Source organism: Neopsephotus bourkii, unplaced genomic scaffold (assembly GCF_033783945.1).
Source record: "Neopsephotus bourkii isolate Nb327-2 ecotype Australia unplaced genomic scaffold, CSIRO-AGI_Nbou_v1 NB_1723, whole genome shotgun sequence".
Classification (NCBI taxonomy): Eukaryota; Metazoa; Chordata; class Aves; order Psittaciformes; family Psittacidae; genus Neopsephotus; species Neopsephotus bourkii.
Genome location: NW_026902197.1, coordinates 327,079 through 350,428, shown reverse-complemented (window position 1 = coordinate 350,428; position 23,350 = coordinate 327,079). Strand labels below are relative to the sequence as shown.

Sequence of the window (23,350 nt, the reverse complement as noted above, 5' to 3'; positions counted from 1 at the left end):
TGCACGTTATTCCTTAAATGGTGTTCTTTTTACTCCTTTCCGGAGGAAAACCGCTCCCCTTGGTTCTGCACATCCCCCCAGCACCGTCCTGCAGCCTGAAGGGCTCCGGTTGTACAAATCGCTTCAAGCCCTCCCTCCTGCCCGAAGTACTTGGGCACAGGAGTGCAGTGGAACTCCCTGACTACCACCACAGAAAGGGGGGTGTGTGTGCAGGTTCTGAGGCGGTGCAGCCCGACTTTGTTATCATCCGCCTCCCCTCAGGAAACGCGTGTCAGAAGCGCTGAGCAGCCAACACCGCTTATTCCCCTGTGGTTTCGGCCCAGCCCGCAGCCCCGGGTCCCGGTGCCACAGGGGATGGACGCCTTGGTGCTGCTGTTGGTGTCGGTTCCTTGTGCCTGTGTCCCGGTACAAAACCAGCCCCCCCACACCGCCCTCCCCGCCTCTCCCGCACAAGATGGCGGCCGCGTGCCGGCAGGAAGCCAGGCTCTCGTGAGAGGCAGCGGCGGAAGAGGCGGGGCTCCAGGCGGAAGAGCCCGGTGCCGGCCGGCGCGGTGGGCGGGGCGCCGCGGTGGCGGCCCCAGCGCAGCGCTGCGGCCTGACCCAGCTCCGGTACCGCGGGTAGAGCCCGGCCTGGAGCCGTGTCCGCCCGCCCCGCGCAGCCGCTTCGCTCTCCCCCGCCGCCGGGGATGCGCCCGGCCTCCCGGGGCAGCGCCTCTGCGCGGCGTTGGGCTCCCTGAGCAGCCTTCCTCGCGCCCCCAGCCTGACCCTGCTGCTCCCCTGTGAGGCTCGGGCGGAGGCGGGGAGCGGGTGAAGGCCCCGCCCGGCGCTCTCCCCCATGGTGGGCTTCGGGGCGAACCGGAGGGGCGGCCGGCTGCCCTCGCTCGTGTTCGTGGCGCTGGTGGTGGTGATCGCCATCCTCGCCTTCAACTGCTGGAACGCCTCGTCCCGCCAGGCGCTGCTGCAGGAGGAGCTGGCCGAGCTGCAGAGCCAGGCCAAGCGCACCGAGGTGGCCCGGGGCCGGCTGGAGAAGAGGAACTCGGACCTCATGGGCAAGGTGGACTCCCACAAGAAGCAACTAGAGCAGAAGGAGGCCGACTACAGCCACCTGAGCAGCCAGCTGCAGGCCAGGGACGGCCAGGTGAAGAAGTGCGAGGACAGCAAGGTAAAGAGGGGGAGACAGGAGGCTCTGCCCGGTGGCCGGGCTCCCCGCAGCCCCGGGCGGGTGAACCGGACCCCCGGAGGTGTGTCGGGCTTGGTCGCAGTTGGAACATTCGCAGTATGCTCGGGTTTCTGAAAGCATCCCAGGAAAGAGCTGAAAATGCCCAGCATGGGCAGTGTGTGTGCAGACAGTGGAAACCCGAGAGCTCGCTGCTTTCCAGACTGCTGTTTTTAAATGTGTTCATTTTCCTTCAGCTTTCCTCGTCTGCTGATCTTATGTGATCAAAAAGCTGCTCACAGCCTTAAAACAACGGTTAGTTTGGCCTCAAGGAAAATGACACAAGTCTAACGCTCAGGTGCAGCGCCCCGAGCTCCCCTGGCACAGAACAGCCTGGTCCCTGCCTGTGCTTGGGGCATAAAACCCTGCTCAGGCAACGTGTCATTTTCCTTAGCTGGGAAGGAACAGGCCAGTGTGAAATCCAGCCTGCCCTGTTGTGTGGGGGCGGCCTGGGGTTTTCTTTTGTTGTGGAAGGGAGGAGGAGTTCGTGCATCAACTTTCATGATGATCCCAGGCAGCTGGTACAGAGGAGTTAGACGGGCGAGCTCTTGTACTCAGCTGTGCACGGCAGCGGGTACTCTATTTGTATGCAGTTCCCGGTTCTGCTGGGTGAACGCTGTTTATCTCCATGGGATTTATGGAAATGTCACGCTCTCAGTCTCGTTGCTCTCTGAATTTGTTTTCGGGCCCTTTCATAAGACACATTTGATGAGCAGTGTAAGAAAATGCATTTAATTGTCCCAGAAGAAGCTGAATACATGCACATCTCATTACAGGATGAGCCTCCTTCAAACCGATGAACTTTGTGTTGAAGTTATGTTTTCTTTCCTGCTGAACCATTAAAATGAACCCATTTGTGTGTTCAGCAAACGTGGCACTTTGAGTTTGTTTTCTGAGATTGGAATAAAAAGCCTGATCAGATTTGTCACAGGAGATACCAGTGCTCTCCGCTGGAAACTAATGCCTCTAACACCGGGATGGATGAATAATCCTGTGATACTCTGAAATCTAGGTTTAATTAATAAATAAGTATTCTATCCACATCAAAGTCTGAGTAAGAGCTGAACTGAGAGTGAAGCGGTTGTATTCCAGCCTGAATGATTCTGTGATTCCAGAGCAGTTAGGTTGTAACAAAGCTGTTTCCCCTTGTAGAAGGCAGAAAACCAGTAGCTTTTAAAACGTTTGGGTGTTTTGGTTTGGGTTTGTTGTTTTTTTTTCATTGTTGGCTTTTTTGAATTGAAATTCTACATGCAAATAGAGGACAAATAGGTTTAGTTGTTCTTTGCCCTCTTCAGTAAAAGCAAGCATCCAAAGGTGGGAGTAGCTTAAAAACAGTACAGGCAGTGATCAGTGCCCCGAGCTGGAGCTCCCTTTCTTGGGCTGTTGAGGGTACTAAAATAAGGGGAGCTCAAAGCTAGGCTGGAGAAATCAACGGAGGAAGGCTGCTGATGGTTGGTAGATGCATTGAAACTGCCTCCAAGCTGCAGGCTGTTGGAGAAGTGGACAAGGATCTTCAAGGGGAGTACTGTAAGTGGATGCTGGTGGTGTGGCTGTTCTTTCTGTGGATGAGGTTGGGTTCCTGTTACTGAGCCTGCATTCACAGGGCAATGAACTTGTTTCGTGCATCATTGGCTGCCAGGCATCCAGCTCCTCAGTGATGTTCAAGTAAGCTGTCAGTCACTGGGCTGTGTGGCTTTTAATACAAGACTTTTTGTATATTTCTGTAAGTCTGTGATGTTTTACAATAGGACACCAGGCAAGGAAATGAGGGGGTGAGGTGAGGGTGCCTGGCAAGGGTTGCTGGAAGCCAGAGCCTGCTCTGATGCATGATGCAAACCAAGGTGCTGTTGAGCTGCACCTGCCTGCTGACCACTTTGTTCTCCATAAACCTGTCCAATCTTTGGACACTCTGAGTCGGGAGGGGACCAGGAGAAATGTGAGCAGTAAAATGCACCACTTAATTTTATGGTTATTGTGTGCATGCTGCAGTAGATGCCTTGGATCCTCATTCTTTCTTCTAGAAACTGCCACTTAAGGCCAAAGGAGCCAGTAGCTTTTGAATATCCCCTCTTCTTTTGCTCATAATGTTCAGTGGGCCTTAACAGGCAAGAGCAGCAGCCTGGTTTATCAATAACCAGTCCCTGTCCCTTTCTCCTTTCCTCCCATGGGAACTCCTATAATGTTCTCAGTGGCAACAATCCTGGTTGTTTTTTTTCCTTCTAAGAAAACCCCTTTAAGTGATTAGGGAGTAAAGCTCTGCTTCAGGGAATAAAGATCTGTCATAGAAAGAAGTAGTGAGTAGAAGGTATAAAGTGTCTGACCAAAAAAGGCTTGAAGGATAACTGCTTTTCTCTCAGAATTTGGCAAGGATGTTCTTGGAACAAACTGGGTTTTACCAACAATCCATTTGTAAAATGCAAAAGCCAGACCCAAACACCATCGCTGGTAACTCCCAGGTAGCAAGTGATCACAGCAGGTCTTTGCTTGTTTCGTAGAAGACTCCTGTGAGAGATGCTTCTCTGGTGGTTTCTTTAATGCTTTCTTTGCCTTGTGCTAATGCAAACTGGGTGTTCATTTCCCAGTGTTGAGGCAACTTGGGTTTTTGCAGGCAGTGGTGTCTGTACTCGAGCCCAGACCCTTGTGTGTCTCCTCCCTCCTGCCACGTTTGCAGGATGCCATTCACTGCACCAGGATGTTTGCTCTTGGGAGCAAGTGTAGGATTGTGACCTAGTGTCTTGTGGGGTTTCAGTTAGAAAACAAAACGCCTGAGTGCTTGGGGTTTTCTTCTCCTGTCACGATGTGATGAGCTCATGGTGGTCTCTTGGACCATGGAACAACCAGAGGAGCTCTCCTGGAGGCAGGCAGGCAGTGATTGCCCTGCTGTGTGTGGGTACCATTAGTTTCCTTTGCAGCATACTGTGAGGAGGCTTCCCCCCCATCACTTTACACATCCCTTTGCAGTAAGCTCAGTAAGATGACTGAAGGGCAGGGATGTGTGGTGGAGAGCTGCCAGATGGCAGCCACCCGGTGTGTGGGGGTTCAGAGCTCTGTGGTTGCCATTGCGCCTGTCTCATCCCAGAGCTATGGCTGGTGCCCTGAGTGGTGCTTCACAGGATGGAGCTGTGGGGTAAAACATCCTTGGGAGCAGCTGGCTATGTTATTTGTTGCCAGAACTCCCTGATAGCTCCTCAGTTTGCAAAGCTGTGATACTGAATGATCTTCTGTGCTTACCACATGTTCCTGATGCTCAGTGTCATCCCTGATGCTATACTAATAGCATGGTCAGAGCAGAGTCTATTCTGAAAAAGGCAGTTGGCAACATTAGGAGAGTCTTGTGCAAAGAGGCTTTTGAGCAGCTCTCCTGTGCTGCTCCTGCACATGCCTTAGCAATGTGTTGGCATGGACACTTGTGCTGTTTGGATGGGTGCTCTTGTTGGGTAAGGAAATGCTCCCCGAGGAAGTTACCTTGTGACTGTTTATCATTATCAGAAAGCAGCATCACCTGTGTTCTGTCCCACCATCCATAGAGATAAGCTCCAGCCTGCTCCTGACTTCCTCTTCTCACCTCACCTTTCATTACATGACACTATGTTACCCTCCAGGCAGCACTGGGAGGGTTGTCTTGCATGTACAGAGCCCTGGCATGCACAAGATTTCCGATGTTTTCGGAGCTCATTGGGCTCCAGGGAATTTCTTTTGTACATCCCAAATGCTTTGGAATGGATCTGAGAAGCCGCTGAGAAACAGAACATACAAATAGGACTAAAGGAGGACACAGCTCAGAAAGAACTGGACTTGTGCCATGGTTTGTGGAGTGTGGTTTTTTGCATGTGTAGGTGGAACAGATCCCATGAATCATAAAAAAGCTTCTTCCCTTCCTCTCCTTCAGATGAGGGACGGTTGCTGTCAGCTGAGCTGTTTTGGATATAAATCCTGTCACTTCTCTCTGGAACTCAACATCACCGAGATGAAAGATTGTGATAAAACTGATGCTAGCTCCAAATCAAACCCTGTAGCAGACAGGCAGCCCTCCCCCAGCCTGTGGCGAGTCCAGTGTTTTATGGGATGGGCAGAAGCAAGCCAGGAGGAAGACTTCATGTATGATGAATTCTGATAGATGAAGGTTTGAAAACAGAACCTGCCAATTCCCTCCTTTGTTGGTAGATTTACTGGGCTCTGGGAAAGAACCACTTTAGAGCAGAGGAGAGGAAAGATTTGGTCATTATTGCCAGTGGCTTTGCGAAATACCAAGGTTGCTTTTGGTTAATGCTCAGCAATCATGGTTTATACCTGTTCACCCATTCTGGTGTTGGCTTGATGGAGAGCTTGGTGCCTGTTGGAATAGAAGGGCTTGATGGTTACTTCTGCCTGTGCTTCTATGGGAAGTCCAACACAGGCTTTCATTTAACTGGGTGTTGTTCTTGTGCATCCTGTAACTGGAGTGCCATGAACCTCTTGGTGGGCAGAGCACGTGTGTGACGGTTGCTCCAATGCGTGGCTTGGATGTGCCAAGGCTACTCCTGAAGCATCCCTGGGCTGTTCCTGTTTTGTATGTGTTTCAGAGCAACGTGGTCAGGGATCTCAGGTTACCAGGAGATTGCATCATTTGCCATTCTTCCTAGTTTTGGGAAAAGCCTGGGAAGTGGCTGGGCCTTCCCCCCGAAGGTGGGAGCGTTGTGGTGGTACCTCTTGGCTTGGTTCTCAGCCTGGGGCAGGGTTTGCTGCCAGCATTGCCCATGTATGCAGTGCTGAGCCCGGGCGCTGCAGTCTGGCGCAGAGCAAGTGCTGGCCGGAGCGCTCTGTTCTGTGAGGAGCCTCTGGGATGTGGCTGGAGCTCTTCCCTGGACCCGTGCCTCTCTGTACGCTGTGTTCTGCGGAACATCACGGCCTCAGCAGCTCTGCTATGGCCGGAGAGCTCCTGAAGTTGGAAGTGCTGCCTCAGCCATGTGGGACGCATTGAATCCCAGGGTCCAGAGTCTGTCTGTCTCTTAAAAACACTTCATGCATGGTTTTGTGTTTAAAGGCATGAATAATTTACTGAAAGGGAAGGCAGAGGTGGGTGGAGGAAGCCTTAAAGTAAGGACATATGTCTCTTGTTTGGTTCGACAGGAAACGTAGGTAACCAACTCAGCCACTGAGCCTCAGAATCCCTGTGGGTATTGCAGTAGCCTGAGTACATCCCATGCCAGAGCAGGGCTGCTTGTGCCTCAGTTTGCTATTCGAGAGGTAGTTCTGACCTTGCAACCCGAGAGTCACAGCCCTGTTTCAGCTCCCTTTCTAGAGTTACTGCTTACATCCATCATGAAGCTGCAAGAGAAAGAATTACAGCATCAGTGTTGCCTGATGAGCTGTGGGGTTTGTCCTCCTTTCTCAGTACGTTCTACATGTGCATCTTTCTCTTTGTTTCTGCTGTGTTTTTTCTTTACATATGGCTTTGTGTAAGAACAAGACAAAGCATCTTTACTTAATGCACATGCATTTCTCATTTCTTGTAACTGCTATTTATTTCCTTACTAAAAATACCCAATGAAAAGCTGGTGTGGAAGGCTGTGGTGTCGGATTCCCTCTTAAAAATAAAGCATGTGTGGGGAATATTTGGTAGCATCACATCACTGATTTACTTTAAATAGCCATTAGGTAAAGAGTGGTTGTGCTGCTGATGCTGTGCTTATTTTTATACTCTTGCCTTCGACACTGGCGATGCTCCGAGGCCTCCTGCAGTGTCAGGATGCAGTGTGCTTCTTTAGTGCTGACAGAATGGGCTTTTTTGGATAGAAATATGTTCTGGAAATCAATTGAAGTCCTTGTTAGCAAGGCCTAAAGACAGCACTCAGGTTGGTGATATCACTTACAGGTAACTAAATATACATCCCTTGTGTTTACAGAGCTCCACACGTCACTCTGATAATCCTTTATGTACAATGTCTTTACAAAGCAAACAAACATGCCTGAGCCTTCAGCCTCTGACCTGCTGATGCTCTGTACTTACACCACTGTTTCTTCCTTTCAGATTAAGCTGCAGAACAACATATCCTATCAAATGGCAGACATACATCGTTTGAAGGGTAAGGAACTCATGGCTAAACGGTGGTTTGGCAGGCTGGGAAGTTCTCTGTTTTCATTGCCTGGGTACTGCAGAAAACATCTTAAATGAGAGACCAAGTGGTGCTGGAGCATCGTATAAAGTGAAATGCCCCATCCCTGGCAGTGTTCAAGGCCAGGCTGGATGGAGCTTGGAGCAAGGTGCCCCTGCCCATGGCGGGGAGTTGGAGCTGGAGGAGCTTTAAGGTCCCTTCAACCCAACCATTCTATGAAGTGTCACTATATGTGTTTATTGCCTACTCTGGGTAAGCAAAAGGCTGGCTTTTGCTCTACTCTCTGCAGAAAGAACATGTTCTGACACTGCTCACTTCCAAGAGACTAGAATCATTTTCATGACCAAATACACACTTCAGTCCAGTTTGAATCAGCAGCATTGTGATACTCAACGTTTGAGTTGGAAAAGGTCCAGAAAACATCTGCTGGGGCTGTTCTATGCAGCCATGATTACAGTGCCTGCAGTGCTCCTGTGTGGGTTTCAGAGTGACCTCTAGCAGCTGATGCCAAACTTTGAACACGCCTGCAGACAACATACTTGGCACTTCTGCCTCTGTCTCTGGAGGTGCTAGTTAAAAGAGCAGGAAGCATGACAATTATTTGTAGCCTGAGGAGCAGGGAGAGGAACTTCCAGAACAACTGTGAAGACAGGAAATATGTATTGGCTTTATGGGTAGTGTGAAGGTACCTTTTGTTGTACACTTACTGCAGAGAAAGAATATTTCATCATCACCAACCTAGTAGTGCTTCTGTGTCACTCAGAATGGCAGAATCTTTTAGGAAATGAAGGAGATTTCCAACAGATGGGTGAACTAGCATTGTGTGAGTCTTCTGAGTGGAAAGGGAAAGAAAAGCTTTGGGGTTTTGGCATGGTATGAGAATTGTTCTATAGTTCACACCAGCATCTGGCAAACACGGGTAAATTGGCATCTTTGTCAAGTTACTTAAAGAATCTTTCAAGTATATCTAGAAGGAGTAACATAAAGCTTGAGCGTATTTTTAATTTATTTGGCAATACTGCCAGTTGTATCTCCTTCTGTTTCTGTTCCATGTTGGTTTTTGCTGTTTGCTATAGAGCAACTGGCAGAGCTGCGTCAGGAGTTCATTCGCCAGGAGGATCAGCTGCACGAGTACAAGAAGAACAACACTTACCTTGCAAGGAGGCTGGAGTATGACAGGTAGGGCTTCAAAAATGATGGTAACTGTGGGTTTCTGTATGTGTAGTGGAAGTCTGTGCTTAGCAAAAAGTGCCAATTAATGCTGTTTCTGCTAATCCTTGAATTTGCGTGTGCTCACTTGGTGGTGTGACCATGACTTAGCTGGTTGTTTGATTTCAGAGTTCTGTTTTTCGTGGTGTTCTGCTCCTCCCCCTAAAGTAACTCATGATCCAAGAAAAATCTCACTTCCTGGAGCTGTTCAACACTGGACAATTTTAAGTCAATGCATTTTTTCTAACTAGAAGATCTTGGTTAACAAATGCTTGGAGGAGTCCAGTTGACTGTTCTGTGATTCTCTAGGACACAGCTCTAGGAGTGTAATTTTATTTCTCTCGCTGAAGTAGAAAGCATTGTGTAGATTGAAATTTGAAGCTGACCTCAACCTTTATTTATATTCTTTATTCTTTACTCTTTGTGTGGTGTTGAGTATTAGTGGGTTTGTGGGAGACAGGAGTTTTGTTGAATTGGGTTGATGTTGATGTGGCTCATTGGAAAAATTGGGATCCTGAGCTGTGTCATCCAGATCCTGTTATTTGAGTTGGTGTCAGTAACTGATAGTGGTAGTTGTGCATCTTCTTTTTTTGAGAGCCATGAGGGGAGATCCTGCTTTCCTGGAGGAGTTAATGTATGCTGACAGGTTAACTGTGGAGTTTGACTTTCCCTTTGCTTTCCAGGGTTTGGAGACACATTCAAGGCCTTTCTGTTGGTTTTCCTGTTTTTTCTGCTCTGTCCCTGTTTTTATCCAGTTCTGCTTTCTTTCTGTATTCAGTCCATTCCACTCCATTCCAGGACAAGGCTTTTTGGACGCACTATTCTTGTTATAACTCAGGTTTGGCTTTCTGTGGTGCTTCATATTTTTCCCCTTATTTTATTTCTGGGAGAGCAGATGCAACAAATGAAATGTAACTAACAATGTGTTTCTAATCAAGTCTGCAGTGTGGGCAGCAGATCAAGGAAATGAGACTGCAGCATGAAGAAAACATCAAGAAATTAATGGACCAAGTTGTGCGGGAACAGAAGGTAATGCACAGCAAAGTTTTGTTGAGTTAGAGTCTGATGTCCTGTTTGTTTGACTGAGCATTGCAAATATGTGGAGGCTTTGGACATTTCTGCCCTAACTTTTGGTTAAATATCTTCCTGAGCAGCCCTAAATGAGTATCAGAGTACAGACATCTGCCTGTTGTGCTCAGTAAGTGAACTGAGCCTTGGAGATGGGGCTTAACTCCTTGATCTGCTGCAGCCTTCCTACATGACATCATTGTGAAGGATTTCAGTTTCTTCTCTGTAAAATGGATATTACTTTACAGCTCTCTAGGGCAGGATCTGTGTCCTTACAGCCTTGTATAGGTTACTGCAAAGGGGAACCTGATCTCTGTTGAGGCCTTGAGGTGCTAATGTGATGCAAATAACAATGGCGTTTGAATGGTATCAGGGGTGTAATTATGTGGTGCAAGCTGCCAGTAGAACATGGGCCTCTTTCCTACAAGCAGATGAAATAACCTGCAATTCTTTAAATCTAGTTTCCTTACTTGTCTCTGTTTACAAACAGGCAATGATAAGATAAAGTAGATTTCAGTCTTAAAATCTAGAATAGTTTCAAAGTCTCTGATCTGAAGCTCAAGGCCAGTGACACCTTAACCTGTTTGTTTTACACCTGAGCCACATGCACCAATATAAATGTCTCACAGCCCCGCTTTATTTCACATTTTGTGTCCTGTGTCCATCCTGTCATCTCCTACCCCAGGACTCAGGTTTGTAGATGGAGGAATTCTGCTGTTGGTCACTTCGGTGATCGTATAATTCAGAAATGCCATTTTGCTTACCCAAAGTAATCATGAATTTGAGGGTGTTTGGTTTGTCATTTTCAGGGATGTGTTTAATGCTGGTTCCTTCTGAATTTGTTTTAACAGGACACACAAAAAATTCAGTCCAGTAAAGACACTGAAGTCAGTCCCAATAATGATGACCAGCCGATACCTAAGACTGTTCCAGAGACAGAGGATAAAAACACAGTAAAGAATGAGCAGCCTTCAGATCACGTTGCAAATGGCAAAGGTATTTGTCAGGTTTGTTATTTCTGATGGATAATGAGCCAGTCTGTGGTGTCCTCATACAGAATCCTGCAGTTCTCTGGTGGCTGGGGGTGAGGAGCCTTGAAACCACTGAGCAATGTCTAGCTGGGAGGAACAGTGGAAACCTCTGGTTATCAGCAGCTGTACAGGAGGCTCCTAATGAGTAATTATTGTGGTTGTGTCCTCCCTGAAGGCCTCATTGAAAGACAGATGGGGGTTCCCTCTGTTTCTACTTCTTGTGCTGCTGAATCAGCACATTTTGGTATCAGTTCAGTGTCTGTTCCAGTCAGCTTCTTGCAGCAGGCTTTTTGTACTCAGCTCCCAAGAGCAGTACATCTGTTTCCCATCCTTTTCTGGAGACTGCACTGATTTTGGGAGTGCTGCTCCAGAGCAGTCTGCAGTGCAGCACAAGGAGTGTTGTAGCTGTGTTATCAATATCGGATGTGTTCTGTGGATAAAGGACTTTTCTCCTGATCCTAGGGCCTTCCACAAGAGGGAGATTGACTATTAATAAGGCAGCATATTCTGTTCTTGTCTTACAGAGAAAATCAAACCAGGAGGAGATGCAGGAATGCCTGAAATAGAGGATAATGACCCTGCTAAAGCTGAAGACACTCCCACTGGTTAGAAATATTCTCATACTTTCACATTTGGGTTCTTGGTGTTGTATATATTCTGTTTGAATACCGTGTTTCATAGTGAAAGCAAAGTTTTAAATCTATGGTAATAATATTCAAGTGGGGTGTAAAACGGGGTAATTTTTTACTGTGCTTTTGAGGTTTGAGTTCTCAGCTGAATGCTGATAACTTCATTCTTTTCATCCCAGAAATCTTGTCTTTTATATATTAATCTGTGGCTTAAAGCCAAGAAAACAACAAAGTTGGCAGGATTGTTAGGGGAAGACCTGGTATACACTGCCTCTTTCATGCTTTTGTCCTTGCATTTTGTTTTAGCTTTAAAGAAGCCACTTATTTCAGCTCCTAAAAGTGAAGCTCATCAACCTGTGTTAAATCTTCCAACTGAACAGCCCCATGCTCCAAATCTGGCAGCAGGTAAAGTTCTTACTAGCAGGTGGCAAGTCAGCATTTTGTAGGAAACCCACTGTTAATGTCTGCTGCCCTGAGTGTCAGATGTGCATAGCCAGACCCTTCGTGGTGTTTGATGTGCTTGCAAAGAGCAAGCCAATGATCAGTCTCTGCAGGATACAAGGCTGTGTGTGTCCTTAGCCTGGCTTCCTGGGGCACTGAGGTTCTGTGATCTTTTTGTCCATCCCCCAGTCATTTCGGAGTCTTTTGACCAACTTCAGCCAACTGTGAGGGTTACAAGTTTCAAAGAAAAGTGCTTCAAGATCTCTGCCCAGTGCAGAGGAGAGTAATTGAAATTGGTGTAATTGGTATCTCCCCTTGGGGGTACTCATTACACAGGGCTGCAACACATCACTGGGAGTTGATTGTAGATCTGTTGGTAGCCTGTTCTATTTGGAGATTAAACAGTGGTTAAGTTGCTCAATGTCCTCCTGTTCCTGTGAGCAGCTCACTTGAGGGTGACTGGGGAAGAGTTGGGATATGAGAGAATTAAAAGTACTGCAGTGAAAGGGGTTGAAGAATTGCAGTTAGAAAAGGCATGAATCCATATAAAATACACTGAAATTTAATGCTCATGGATCAAGTCACTTTGCTTTAATGTCAAAAATAAGGTTAGGTGCTATCTGCACCTTTGGCAAGTTCAAATACTGCCCTGCTAACAACCATTCAGTGTAACACACTTGTTACATGTGTGTGACACAACAAACAGCTTCAAGTTTATTATGCCCATCCTTGGGCCCTTTGAACAAAGGGGCAGCAGAAGCATTTCTTTCCTTTGGCAGTGGCTGCATAAGCAGATGAGGGCACCAGAACTGGTGAGCTCAAAGCCTCTGTATGCATTTAGAGTTTATTATTTCTAAATGTCAAATCTTTTAAATAGTTCCTTTCCTGTTGTTCTGAGGAAGTGCTTTTTGACTTTGATTAACGAGGAAACATTAAAGACAGCAAGTGAAAAGCTTGCTGAGTGAAACTTGGAGTTCAGCAGCAGCAGGTTGATGGGGATTTCAGGGGGGATCAGGGCTTTCTGTATTCCTTGGTTATGTGTTATTAGAGTTATTATTTGCAGCATAACTGCGGTGACCTCTGCAAGCTTCTTCTCATATCATAGCTCTGAAACAAGAAATGATGCTCAGTAGACTTGAAAAGCTGGATTTTACCAGGAGGATAAAGAAATACATGAACGTATGATTGTTCTGGGCTTCATCAAGCACTTAAGTACATACAGAAAATCACCTGAGAAGGTGATGACTTGGATTGATTGTGAATTAACTGTGATGAATTCTCTTTTGCAGTAACTTTACAGCCTGCATTTGGAACCATGTAAAACCAAACATGCTTCCTTGTTCTGTAGGTGTGCACAGTGATGCTGATGGAAACGCAGACATTGTGAAGCAGATCCCTCCCAATTCTCTCCAGCACTTGAATTTTGAAGAAAACGTGGAAGGCCAGAAGGAACAGAAAATTGAGACAGACCATATCAAAATCCCAAAGAGCAGAGTTAGTGACTTGCAGAAGATGAAGCAAAGTAAGTTGCTAATATCATATGCTTCAATAGAGTAAAATCACTTCAGTTTCTGTCTGTAATAGTGCCTGTCTGGGAAGTGGGAACCATTACAGCGGGTGGTCTTCTGGAGATGTAATGTGTTAGTGTGTAAAAGATACATCTTAATGAGGCATCTTTCATCTATATATGTATATATATATTCAGGCATTAAGAAAAATACTTGCTTACAGGAATTACAAATGCTTTTGGAAGTTACTACACATTTAAATAGATTAAGTCAAAGCCTTTGACACGTGTATGATAGTTACTTATATTCACACTATTACTTAAATGATGTTTTGGACAGTATCATAAGAGTTCAGCCCTTATATAGAGGGTCTTTGGGTGGTGCATTTGTACTGGCCAGAGGTTTGTCCTTCTCTCTGAGAAGTCTTCCAGAACCCTTCTCTTCCGTGTCTGCTCAAGGAAGAAGCCGACAGACAGGAGCAAATCATGTGTGTGTTGTGTGTGATGGGGGTGATGCTGCTGAGGCTTAGTGGGCAGGCAGCAGGTAAGAACTTGCACAGCCATGCATGGTTGTGAGATGTCTCTGTCGTAACACCTACAGCATCTTCCTGTAGGAACATCACACTGAAGTTTCCTATGGTATCAGTGGAGATACAACACTCCTAAGTATTAGTATACAGTATAGTATAGAGTATTCTGACTGGGTATACTGTAACCTAGTTATTTTAAAAAACCTAATTCTGATTGTTAAGCATTGGGTGAGGAAGGGGAACTTGGAAGAAAGAAACCATGTACTGAAACATATTTTTGGGTTGTTTTGTGGGGTTTTTGTAAAGCCAAATAATATTTTTCTTTCTATAGATGTTATAAATTCAACTTTACACCACTTTGTGCTCACAGCTCAGTAGTTTCCATTTAGGCTTTGGTTTCTATTACCAAAATTGTTCTGTACTGCAAGATGACAGGTTGTTACATCAAAGCAGCATCCTCAGAGCCATGAGAACTGTGAGGAGAAAAGGATTCTGTAGCCTCCTAACAGAGACCTGTATGAATGCTGTGGGTCAGATACACAGTGGTACAGAAATAGTGGTTTTGTTGAAGTAGAATCCTGAGCTGGTTTCAGTGACCAGTGAAGAGGATTCTGGAAGCTGGAGTCACTCTCAGGGACATGAAATTGTGAATTCACTTCTGTCACAAGTTTTAGCTTGGGAAGTTCCCTTCCTTAGAGTAAACTTGCAGATAATTGATAGTGCCTGAGAGGTTTAAGAGGCCACTTGGAATGGCTTCAGAACCATTAACAGCTCTGTGGTGTGATGTCACCTCTCTCAGAAAGACACCTTTAGAAAGTGAATGGAGGGAGGATGTGAGGAATTCCAGAGACCCAGCAGCTCTGCGACCTGGAAAGGCACCAGAACAAGTCCTCCATCAGTTTAAACATGACAAGTGGTTAGCACGGATCTCTCAGGAACAGACTGTGACCAAGGGAAGGGATCTGAAAGTGTGTCTTCAAAGCAAAGAGAGCAGTAAAAGCAGGAACGTGGCTTTATTGTAGGCAGATGAATGGAGACCTGGTCAGGAACAAACTGCTGTTTGGTGGGTGCACAAAAGACTATTCCAGGCATAGGTATTGCTAATGGTTTTATTTGCGAAGCTTCTGTGAGGTTCACAAAGGTGCATCCTCTGCTTGGTGGTGGTTGGTATTTTGAGTGCTGGATGACCACCAATGTAGATTCAGCTTCACAACATAAAAGCTTGTGAACATGAAGCAGTCTGCAATCAGGAACAGAGGAGCTCCTGCCCAGAGTGAGTGATGAACAGCAAGTGAGCAGTTGGGGCAAACCGATGTGGGCAACAGTGGGTGTTGGTCACTAATGAACGTTTGAAGTGAGGATTTTCCTCTGGGATGTGATAACAGCATGTCAGGATGATGAGATGCAGTAGCTAACTCTGTTTTACCTAGGCCATCCTCTGGCTTTAAATATCAAAGGTGATGGGAAGCTGGAAGGAATTCAGGGGAGAGAAAAAACAGGGTTTAGTTTGAGAGGAGAAAAAGCTCTGAAAAGCAAAGGGCTGAAGAGGTAGGGAACAGGCATTAATTTAGTGTTGTCTTCAGAAACAGATCTTTTGGGAAGGCTTCAGGGATTTTAATATCCCTATGGATGTTCTGTTGAAGCAGGGATAGGTGTATTCAGAACCGACGTGTACCTGGCAAGCTGTGCTTCCACCCTGTATCCTGAGAGGTACAACACAGTTTTATCAAAGGAGCTGCTTGGAGACCCTGTGCTTGCCAGGTGCCCACAGTTGAAGTGACAGAGCTTCATGTTTCAGTGGTTGGGGTCTTCAAATGGATGCGCTGTCCTCCCTGGGAAAGGGAGAATGAAGGGACCTGGCTTTGCAGGCAGGAGCAGTGAGTGGGATGGCTCCACTGCAGGCTGCAAGTCGGTTATCGTCACATTTCCTTTTCTCTTTGCTCCTTCATATCTGCAGTAGCTTTGATGTAACAATGCAGTGAGGGAGAGACTTTATCACCCATTCAAACAGCTGCTCCAGGTTTGTGGCACATTTATTTCCCAGTGGTCAGCAGTGGCTGTTTGGGAGGGTCCATCAGTGGCACATCCGTGCCCCTCATGTGGAGGAGCCCAGTCTGGCACACAGCTTCCACTGGAGGTGGTTGCCTGGCTGGGTGTTGGTTACTGAATGCTTCAGACCTTGTTGTGCACCCAGCCCATGGACCGGTAACCAGTGGTCAGGGGATCTGGCCTATCTCCCTGCTTTCAGAATCAGGGAATTTCTTCCCAAAATGTGTTTTCCTTTTAAATTTTCATAGCAAGGTACAGAGCTGGGCACAGTTTTTCAGGGCACTTGGGTGTCTTCCATGGCTTGTTTTATATTTGAAAAGTGTGAATTGTACAGTTCTGTCTGCTTTTTACATAGGAGGTAGAGGCCAAAAATACAAACAGCAAGGATTACTTGGTTGGGGGTGATCAGAGAATAAGACGCTACACTTCTCATTTCTAAGCAGATCATAGTTTCTTCTAGTTTGTGAAAATAGCTAATTCCTGTTTCTGTACACCTGAGCCTCACTAGATGCCATTCCTCTGCTTTTCCTCCCCCTCCAAACAGCAGTGTGTTACTGGTTCTGTGCTGGGCTTTATGTGCTGCCACATCGGAGAGTTTTCATTAAGAAATCATTCCAGTTTTGCACCTGTCCATTGCAACCCCAGCTTCTCTTTAATCCTGGTGCTAAACTCATGTCCTTCAGCTTTAATTCCCTCTTTAATTGCTTCCACTGTGAATTGCTTAACATTTGCCCCAGCAGAGTGTGTTCTCAGTCCCTTTCCAGCCTGTAACGATTGTATCGCACTTTAATCCTATTTTGTTTCATTTCCACATCATCCCTCAGGACTCAGATCCTCTGCAGGCCCAGTGTCACATTCCTGAAGCGACGGGCACGCAGAGTGAACTGCGTTGACTTGAACAGATCTGCTTGTACCCCATTAACCACCAGCTCTGAACTTGACATCACACCATTAATCTTTCATTGTGTGCTTGGGCGACTCTCTCGTTGTTGCGGAGCTCCAGCTAATTCTTGTGGCTTTTTGTGCATTGTTTCAGTGTCTGGAACTATTCTTAATTCTTTGCTGGGAGACAAAAATACTGGATTCAGAACATTTTGGAAACAGTTGAAGCCTAATAGGAAACCCGAGTGTAAAGCCAAATCAATTAGGTAGTTAAAAACAGTCACTTCAGAGGCACCAGGCAGAGCTTTGCTGGGTTTTCAGCCTTGATGGTGCAGCGTGTGCTCAGCAGAGGGACCCGCATACAGGGTCTGCAATCTGTTGCTCTGCTGTAAGTAGGAAAATGCTGGTGGTCCTCAGCCATAAAGCCTGGGTCCAACCCCCTGTGTCTGCTCTTCAGCGTGTTCAGAGAACTTGTGCTGGCGCTTGGGTCATGGAAGGTGGAGGTTTTGTTTGGGCTCTTACTCCAGCCCTTTCCTCTGAGAGTGAAGCTTGTAATGAGCCAAATGCTGAGGGACTCAGCATGGAGATATTCCATGACTTGCTTCTCCCCTGTCCCCCTTCCTCCTCCAGCTGAAGCTACCCCAGCCCTCTCCTAACCTGCCGTCTGCTTTCATTTAGAGTCTTCCTGTTTCTTTTCTCTCTGCTTCTGACTTAATCCTTTGCCTACTTCACAGGCCGATTCTTTGATGAGAATGAGTCCCCTGTTGATCCGCAGCAGGGTTCTAAACTGGCAGATTATAATGGGGATGATGGTAACGTGGGTGAGTATGAGGCAGACAAACAGGCTGAGCTGGCTTACAATGAGGAAGAGGATGGTGATGGTGGAGAAGAAGACGTCCAAGGTGAGCTTGGGCCTTACCTCCATCCCATTGTGACAAAATCCATTCTGAGTTTACTTGTTGAATTTGTGTAAAGCCTTTCTACATTGACCTGATCCCAAACTTCCCATATGAAATGAATGAGCTTTAGGCAGTCCTTAAATTTGGCCCTGCTCATGCTTGAGAGCGATGCCCTGGCTGTGGGCAGTGAGTCTTCTAGTACCTTATTTTGGTTGTGCAGCTTCTGCTGGAGAATCAAGGCACTCAAATTTCCCAGATGTGGTTCCCAGCTCACTGGGATGCAGCCTTGGATGCTCCTAAAGCCATTTCAAACACAGAAGTGTAGTTTTTGTGACTACTCCTTTTGTCGTATCCACCCTGAGGCCGCACACAGCAAGGTCTCAGCTGGAGATCCCCAGTGTGATCTTTGTGCCTTGTACACAGATTCAACAGGCTCCTGCTTTCCTCTAACCCACCTTGCGAGCGGCTGACCCGGTGCAGCCTAACACCCACCCGTGCATGTCACCACCTCTGCATGTGCTGCTGAGCATCACCTCCATCGCTGTGTGCTGTGGACCCGCCATGCTCTCTGCCATCCTCCACCTGTTGTTGGTCACAGTCTGAGAGGTTTGCATGTCTGGAGGGGAAAACATTCCCATAAGCATATATAGTATTTTCATTGAGTGCGAAATAGAGGGGACCTCCCCCCTCCAAACCCTCATTGATGTTCTGTGGGCATCCTGATTTTTATCCCTGTAACGCAGTTTCTCATGGTAGTGTTTCAAACATGTATTCAGTTGCTGTCCGAGCATAATTAATGGGGAAAGCTGGTACAAAGCACCTGATTCCTGTGGGCACGCATTGAGCTGTGCAGTGTAAGCAGGTTTTTGGCCAGGCTGGTGGTTTGAAACTCCTGAGCAAGCGAAAGGAAAGCGTGGATCAGAACCAGGGCAATCAGTGCACTTGCTGATAGAAATGAGAGCTGTGCTGCTGCTCTGTTACACTCTGCTCTGAGCTAGCAGTGCATTCTGGTTGGTACCCTCAAGCAGTGGTTACGGTCGTGTCACTGGCAAGGGTGGGTCACTGTGTGTGTGTGCAAGCTCTGCCCAAGTAGGCAGTGGCTTGGATGCTTCAGGTTTAGGTCAGTTCCCCTTGGTGAGCAGGGGGTGATGCCCTGCTCCTCACCAGGCCCCTAACTGGACTGCACAAGACAAGTCCTGGCACTTTAACCAAGGCCAAGGAACTGTTCCTGAAGCTGCCCCAACTTCTACCACCCGCCTTAGCCCTGGGGCCTGTCTTACCAGGTGTATGGGAAGAGGCAGGAGGAGGCCTCAGAGCTCCGCACTGGTGTCCTTGTTGGCATAAGGACATCACTACAGTGGCCATCACTAAGGGCTTTAGGTAGCAAGAGTTAATCCCATGCTTGTTACAGCTATTGCCAGCAGTGTGAACAGTGTTCCTGCACACCATGTACAAAAGGGTGGGGAGGATACAGGCATTAGTGTAGGGAAGTGTTAAAGACCACAGATTGTGCTCAGGTAGCTTGTTGTGCAAGGGATGTTTGTAAAAGTAAGAGCTCTTGGTGAAAGTGGCTTTGTAGAGCAGGCTCCCCATAGATGTGGTACCTGTCAGCTCACTGCTGGGCTGGCCTTACATTTGGACTTGGTGAAAACCTGTTATTTGATCCCCCTGCCCTGTATCTCTGTACAGAGATAATGGTTGACTACCTGGTGGTGAAGACAGAGTGACTTCTGGAAGCCTTTTAACGAGCAGTGCCCTGAGCAGCGCATGTTACTGCCTCAAACCCAGCTTTCCAAGCCCTCTGTTGTGCTGTTTCTAATGACTTGTTGCTGACTTGTCCCAAGGCACAAGTCACAACAGCACAGGGAGAGGTGCTTCCAGGGGTAGTGTTCTTCACAGGGACGTGTGTGAGGGTGGGATCATGGAAGGGGTTCAGGAGGGGGTTGGACTTGGGTAGGGGAGGAAAGAAATAATTCCTGTCTAAAAATGATTAGGAAAACATCACCTGGTTTTGCATCAGGCTGGAGCAAGGCACAGGGCACATGCAAACAAAGCAGCTCCATCAGACATGGTTTCTGTGGCCACTAGGAACGTGTGGGCCTTGGGCTGAAGTTACGAGAGGCAAACACACAACCCTGAGGGATGTGTCCAGCCTGGCAGCCCAGTGTCCATCCCTGCCCCTGCCTGCGGGGATTGGAACAGTGTTGGCTTCTGCTGCAGCCAGTGTGGTTTGTGGTGGGCGGGCAGTGGAGGAGCCCATGCATCAAGTGGTACCCTGTGCTGTGCGAGTGGCTCCTCACTAACAGCAGCACATCTTGTAGGTCAGCTTCAGGCTTGCTGCTGGGAGGAGGTGCCCAGCAGGTGCCCACCTCGCTCAAGGGCTGCTGGATTGTTGTTGTGTTGTAGGGCTTCAGACAGCTTCACACCAAGGGACATCTTTGCTTTCCATTCCTGTGAACCAGCATCTTTGCTGACCGTAAAGGCACAGCCCAGCTCTGAAGCACAGGAAGCTGTGAAAGGAAATAAGGGAAGTTTTAGGGCTTGGTCAGTTCCTGGGGGAAGGAGGCCGGAACCCGCTCGGGACAGAGTGGAGTTAGTGCAGGTAGAGGGCAGAGTATTAGAATGTATTTTAAAACATCACTTGAAGAAACACTGAATGTGCATTTCCATGATGGATTTTTTGCATGTGCTGCAGGAAATGGGTGTTCTGAAGGTGCACCAGGTGGGGGTTTTAACTTTATGGTTTTTCATGAGGCTCAAAAACCAAAATCCAAGGAGCAGAAATCAAGAAGCAGGACAGAGCAGAGTGGTGGAGAGATGGGCAGTGTGGGTCTGAAAAACAAGGTGGAACATCTGAAGAGATTCCCAGCCTGGTTTGTGTTGGAAGGGACCTTAAAGCTCCTCCAGCTCCAACCCCTGCCATGGGCAGGGACCCCTTCCACTGGAGCAGCTTGCTCCAAGCCCCTGTGTCCAACCTGGCCTTGAGCACTGCCAGGGATGGGGCATCTTCACCCTTCCTATCCAGGACAAAGCTCTAAATCCATTGTAAGGATGAGCTGAAGGATGTGGCAGCCTGGAGTGGCAATGTACTGGCCTTGCTCTGTGCTCCCAGCGGAGCACGCAGCTACTGTGCAGGTCAAGAGGAGGCATCTTGCCTGGTGGGTCAGGTGTGTATCAGTGTAGGCTTGTGCAGCTGTGAAGAGCAGAATGTGTTGCTGGTTCTTCAGCAGTGCTGGGGGGGAGAAGGGGGATTTCACTGGCAAGAGCCTGGAAGGGGCTGGGTGGGAGCTGCTGTTCCTGTTGTTAAAAGCCTTTCTCCAACTCTCACCGGCGGGTTGGAGGTGAGAGATGGGAGGTGGCGGTGTGTGAGGCACTGACAGCAGGGCTGGCTTCAGCAGCAGTGGAAGATGCAGCAGCCACCTTGGGGTGGAAGTCACCCGTGGTGCAGCCGGAGCAGTGGGTGGGAACAGTGCCACTGTAGCCTGGAGGGGGTGCTACCACCCTGAGGTGCACATGAGATGCCAGCCTCTGAGCTCCAGAATGGGCTGAAAGCATTAATGGAGCTTTGCAAAGCAGCTGGGCGTGGAGCTGGGCTGTAGTGGGCGAGTTTGAAATCCTCATAGGAAAACTCTCAAATCACAGCAGTGAGTTTAAACTATTTCATCACCTCCTGAGTTAACTCCATCTCTGCAGCAGGGTTGCAGCAGCAGAGCTGAGGATGCTGTCCCAGGAGCCAACAGCCACCCCAGGCTCATGTGTGTTCTCTGTGTGCTCCCCAATGAGTTCATTCCCAAACCCAGGCACACATTAAGTGTGGATGTACGTGGTAGCTGCTTAGATGTCTTTTTAGTGGCATTACATCAGGTTTGACCTGAGTGCTTCACTTGTAGATGATGAAGAACGGGACCTACAGAACGACCTCGACTATGGCAAGCCCCGCTTCAGTGATGGCGTCCTGTGAGCTGTGAACAGGGACAGGACGAGGCTGCACCCAAGGGACCCGACGTGCTGCAGAACTGAACCATTCCTGCTTCAGGTTCCTCACCTTAAAGGGAGCTGGTAACAAATAAGCATCACATACTCAAAGTCAGCGAGTACCAGGAGGCCGTTGTGTACATATGTGCATAGTTGTACTATTGCAGATTGTATTAAAACTACATTTTTGTTGTTACATTGAGCCAATTACTTAGACTGTTCCTTCTCTGTAATAATCTTTACACTTCCAACTGGTGTTATAAATACGGGCTGACTTGTTTCTGCCATTTAGACTACTTTATAAACTGGAGAACTTGTACAGTTTGTATCTCATGTAACAAATCCACTGTGGAAACACTGTACAGCCAAAGGACTCCTTTTCTACAGTACCTGTCTGAGGGCCAGCACTCCCACCTTCCTCATGCGTGCCGTGTTGTGTTCTGCAGGTGAGCTATCAGTTGGGAATGAGAACAGGATGTTTGAACTGCTTCCTCCTCCATGTATCCGAGGGAAGTGCCGCTCCCTGGCAGCACAAACCACCTCAGTTCTCATCACAGCGACCAAATCTCATAGGTAGAGCTGGAAAGCAGCAGTTATTAGAACTGCAGTGCTTTGAAACAGCCTGAAATAGTTGTGTAAGTAATAGCTTGGTTTAAAAGGTGATAGAAATAAAGCAGCAGGGCTTGTAGGAGACCTGTGGGGATGTGCTAAAGAGAGCACTTGTGTTAGGGAGAGGCGGGCAGGTCTGTGCAGCTCTGCAGGGACGTTGTGTGTGCTCCTGCTGTCCAGCAGCATCCATCCTGTTGTCATACGAGTTAATTTGTAGTTTAATGCTTTGATGCAGCTCTGTCTGCCACGTTCCACGTTTTGGTTTGCTGTAGCAGGTTTGCAAGTTCAATACTTGTTGCATTCTGTGTTTCAGCACTTCCTGAACTTCCTGGGAATGATTCTGTTGGTCTGCACTTGTGGAAATTAAGGTTCTGAACCCAACCTGCTTCTCCAAAAGGGCTACTGTGAACAGGGGGCCCGGGACCCGGGCGGGTGGATGTTCTCTCTGTACTCAGGTTCTGATCTGGAGCCACAGCTGAGGTTTGCTCAGTGCCCGTCAGTGAACCTCCAACAGACCACAAGTTGTACAATTCTTTATTAGGCTGCAGGGATCTCTGACCCCGGTTTCACATAGAGAAGAAATAAACCTTTCAGCCTCTGGCACGGCATCCCAAGGGGGTTTTGTTTGAGGCTTGAGTTCTTCATTCCACGCTTCTGGGAGGCAGATGGGGAAGAGCCCTTTGCATGGTGTGAAAACCAGACACTGAACCTGCTCAGCATTAGCTCCCTTACTAAAACCCCACAAGAAGCAGGAACTCGTGCCAGGGCTCCAGGAACTGCAGCCTTCAGCAAATGCTCTATTTAAGCTCTATGATTTATTTTTTGTCTTACAATGTAATTTCACCCTGAATTAGGTGTTAACTTGAATTCTTCTAATGAAAGCGACAGTTATGGGTTCTAATAAATTGTTTAAGGTATGTGAGGCTTCTGGTGTTTCTCTTTGACTTTCTACAGTTGGACTAACTGGGCTTTGTGAAAGCTGAGGTGCTTTTAGCTGCTTGCCTCTTAGAACACTAAACCCATTTCATTGAATCTGCTCGACTGGGGGCTTTGGAAAACAACAGACCCCCCCTTTTCTGTGTCACAAGCAGAGTGGTCCCTTGGTGCCCAGGGCCTGTGTTAGTACATTTACCATCTTGAGCGAGGTGGTAAGTGGCAGGACGGATTCCTTAAGGTGCTTCTGTTCATTCTGACCTTCTCTGTAGCCTGG

General features: G+C 47.6%; 1 protein-coding gene across 2 annotated transcripts; it reads left to right on the top strand.

Moving 5' to 3' along the window:
• The first annotated feature begins 630 nt into the window (after positions 1–630).
• Positions 631–23,057, top strand: GOLM2 (golgi membrane protein 2). Of its 2 annotated transcripts, XM_061376601.1 has the most exons (10): positions 631–1,162; positions 7,227–7,281; positions 8,388–8,490; positions 9,459–9,549; positions 10,440–10,584; positions 11,144–11,224; positions 11,555–11,653; positions 13,038–13,211; positions 17,392–17,559; positions 21,447–23,057. In XM_061376601.1, exons 1-10 carry the CDS (start codon positions 836–838, stop codon positions 21,515–21,517), a joined length of 1,314 nt encoding a protein of 437 aa, XP_061232585.1. In that variant the 5' UTR covers positions 631–835; the 3' UTR covers positions 21,518–23,057. The 2 variants fall into 2 exon arrangements, with proteins under 2 accessions (XP_061232585.1, XP_061232586.1); XM_061376602.1 differs by lacking the exon at positions 17,392–17,559.
• The last annotated feature ends 293 nt before the right edge of the window (positions 23,058–23,350 follow it).

Coding starts and splice junctions, on each gene's coding strand:
- GOLM2 (XM_061376601.1), top strand. CDS start 836: ATGGTGGGCTTCGGGGCGAACCGGAGGGGCGGCCGGCTGCCCTCGCTC. Junction 1,163..7,226: donor AGAAGTGCGAGGACAGCAAG/GTAAAGAGGGGG, acceptor TCTTCCTTTCAG/ATTAAGCTGCAGAACAACAT. Junction 11,654..13,037: donor TGCTCCAAATCTGGCAGCAG/GTAAAGTTCTTA, acceptor CTTGTTCTGTAG/GTGTGCACAGTGATGCTGAT.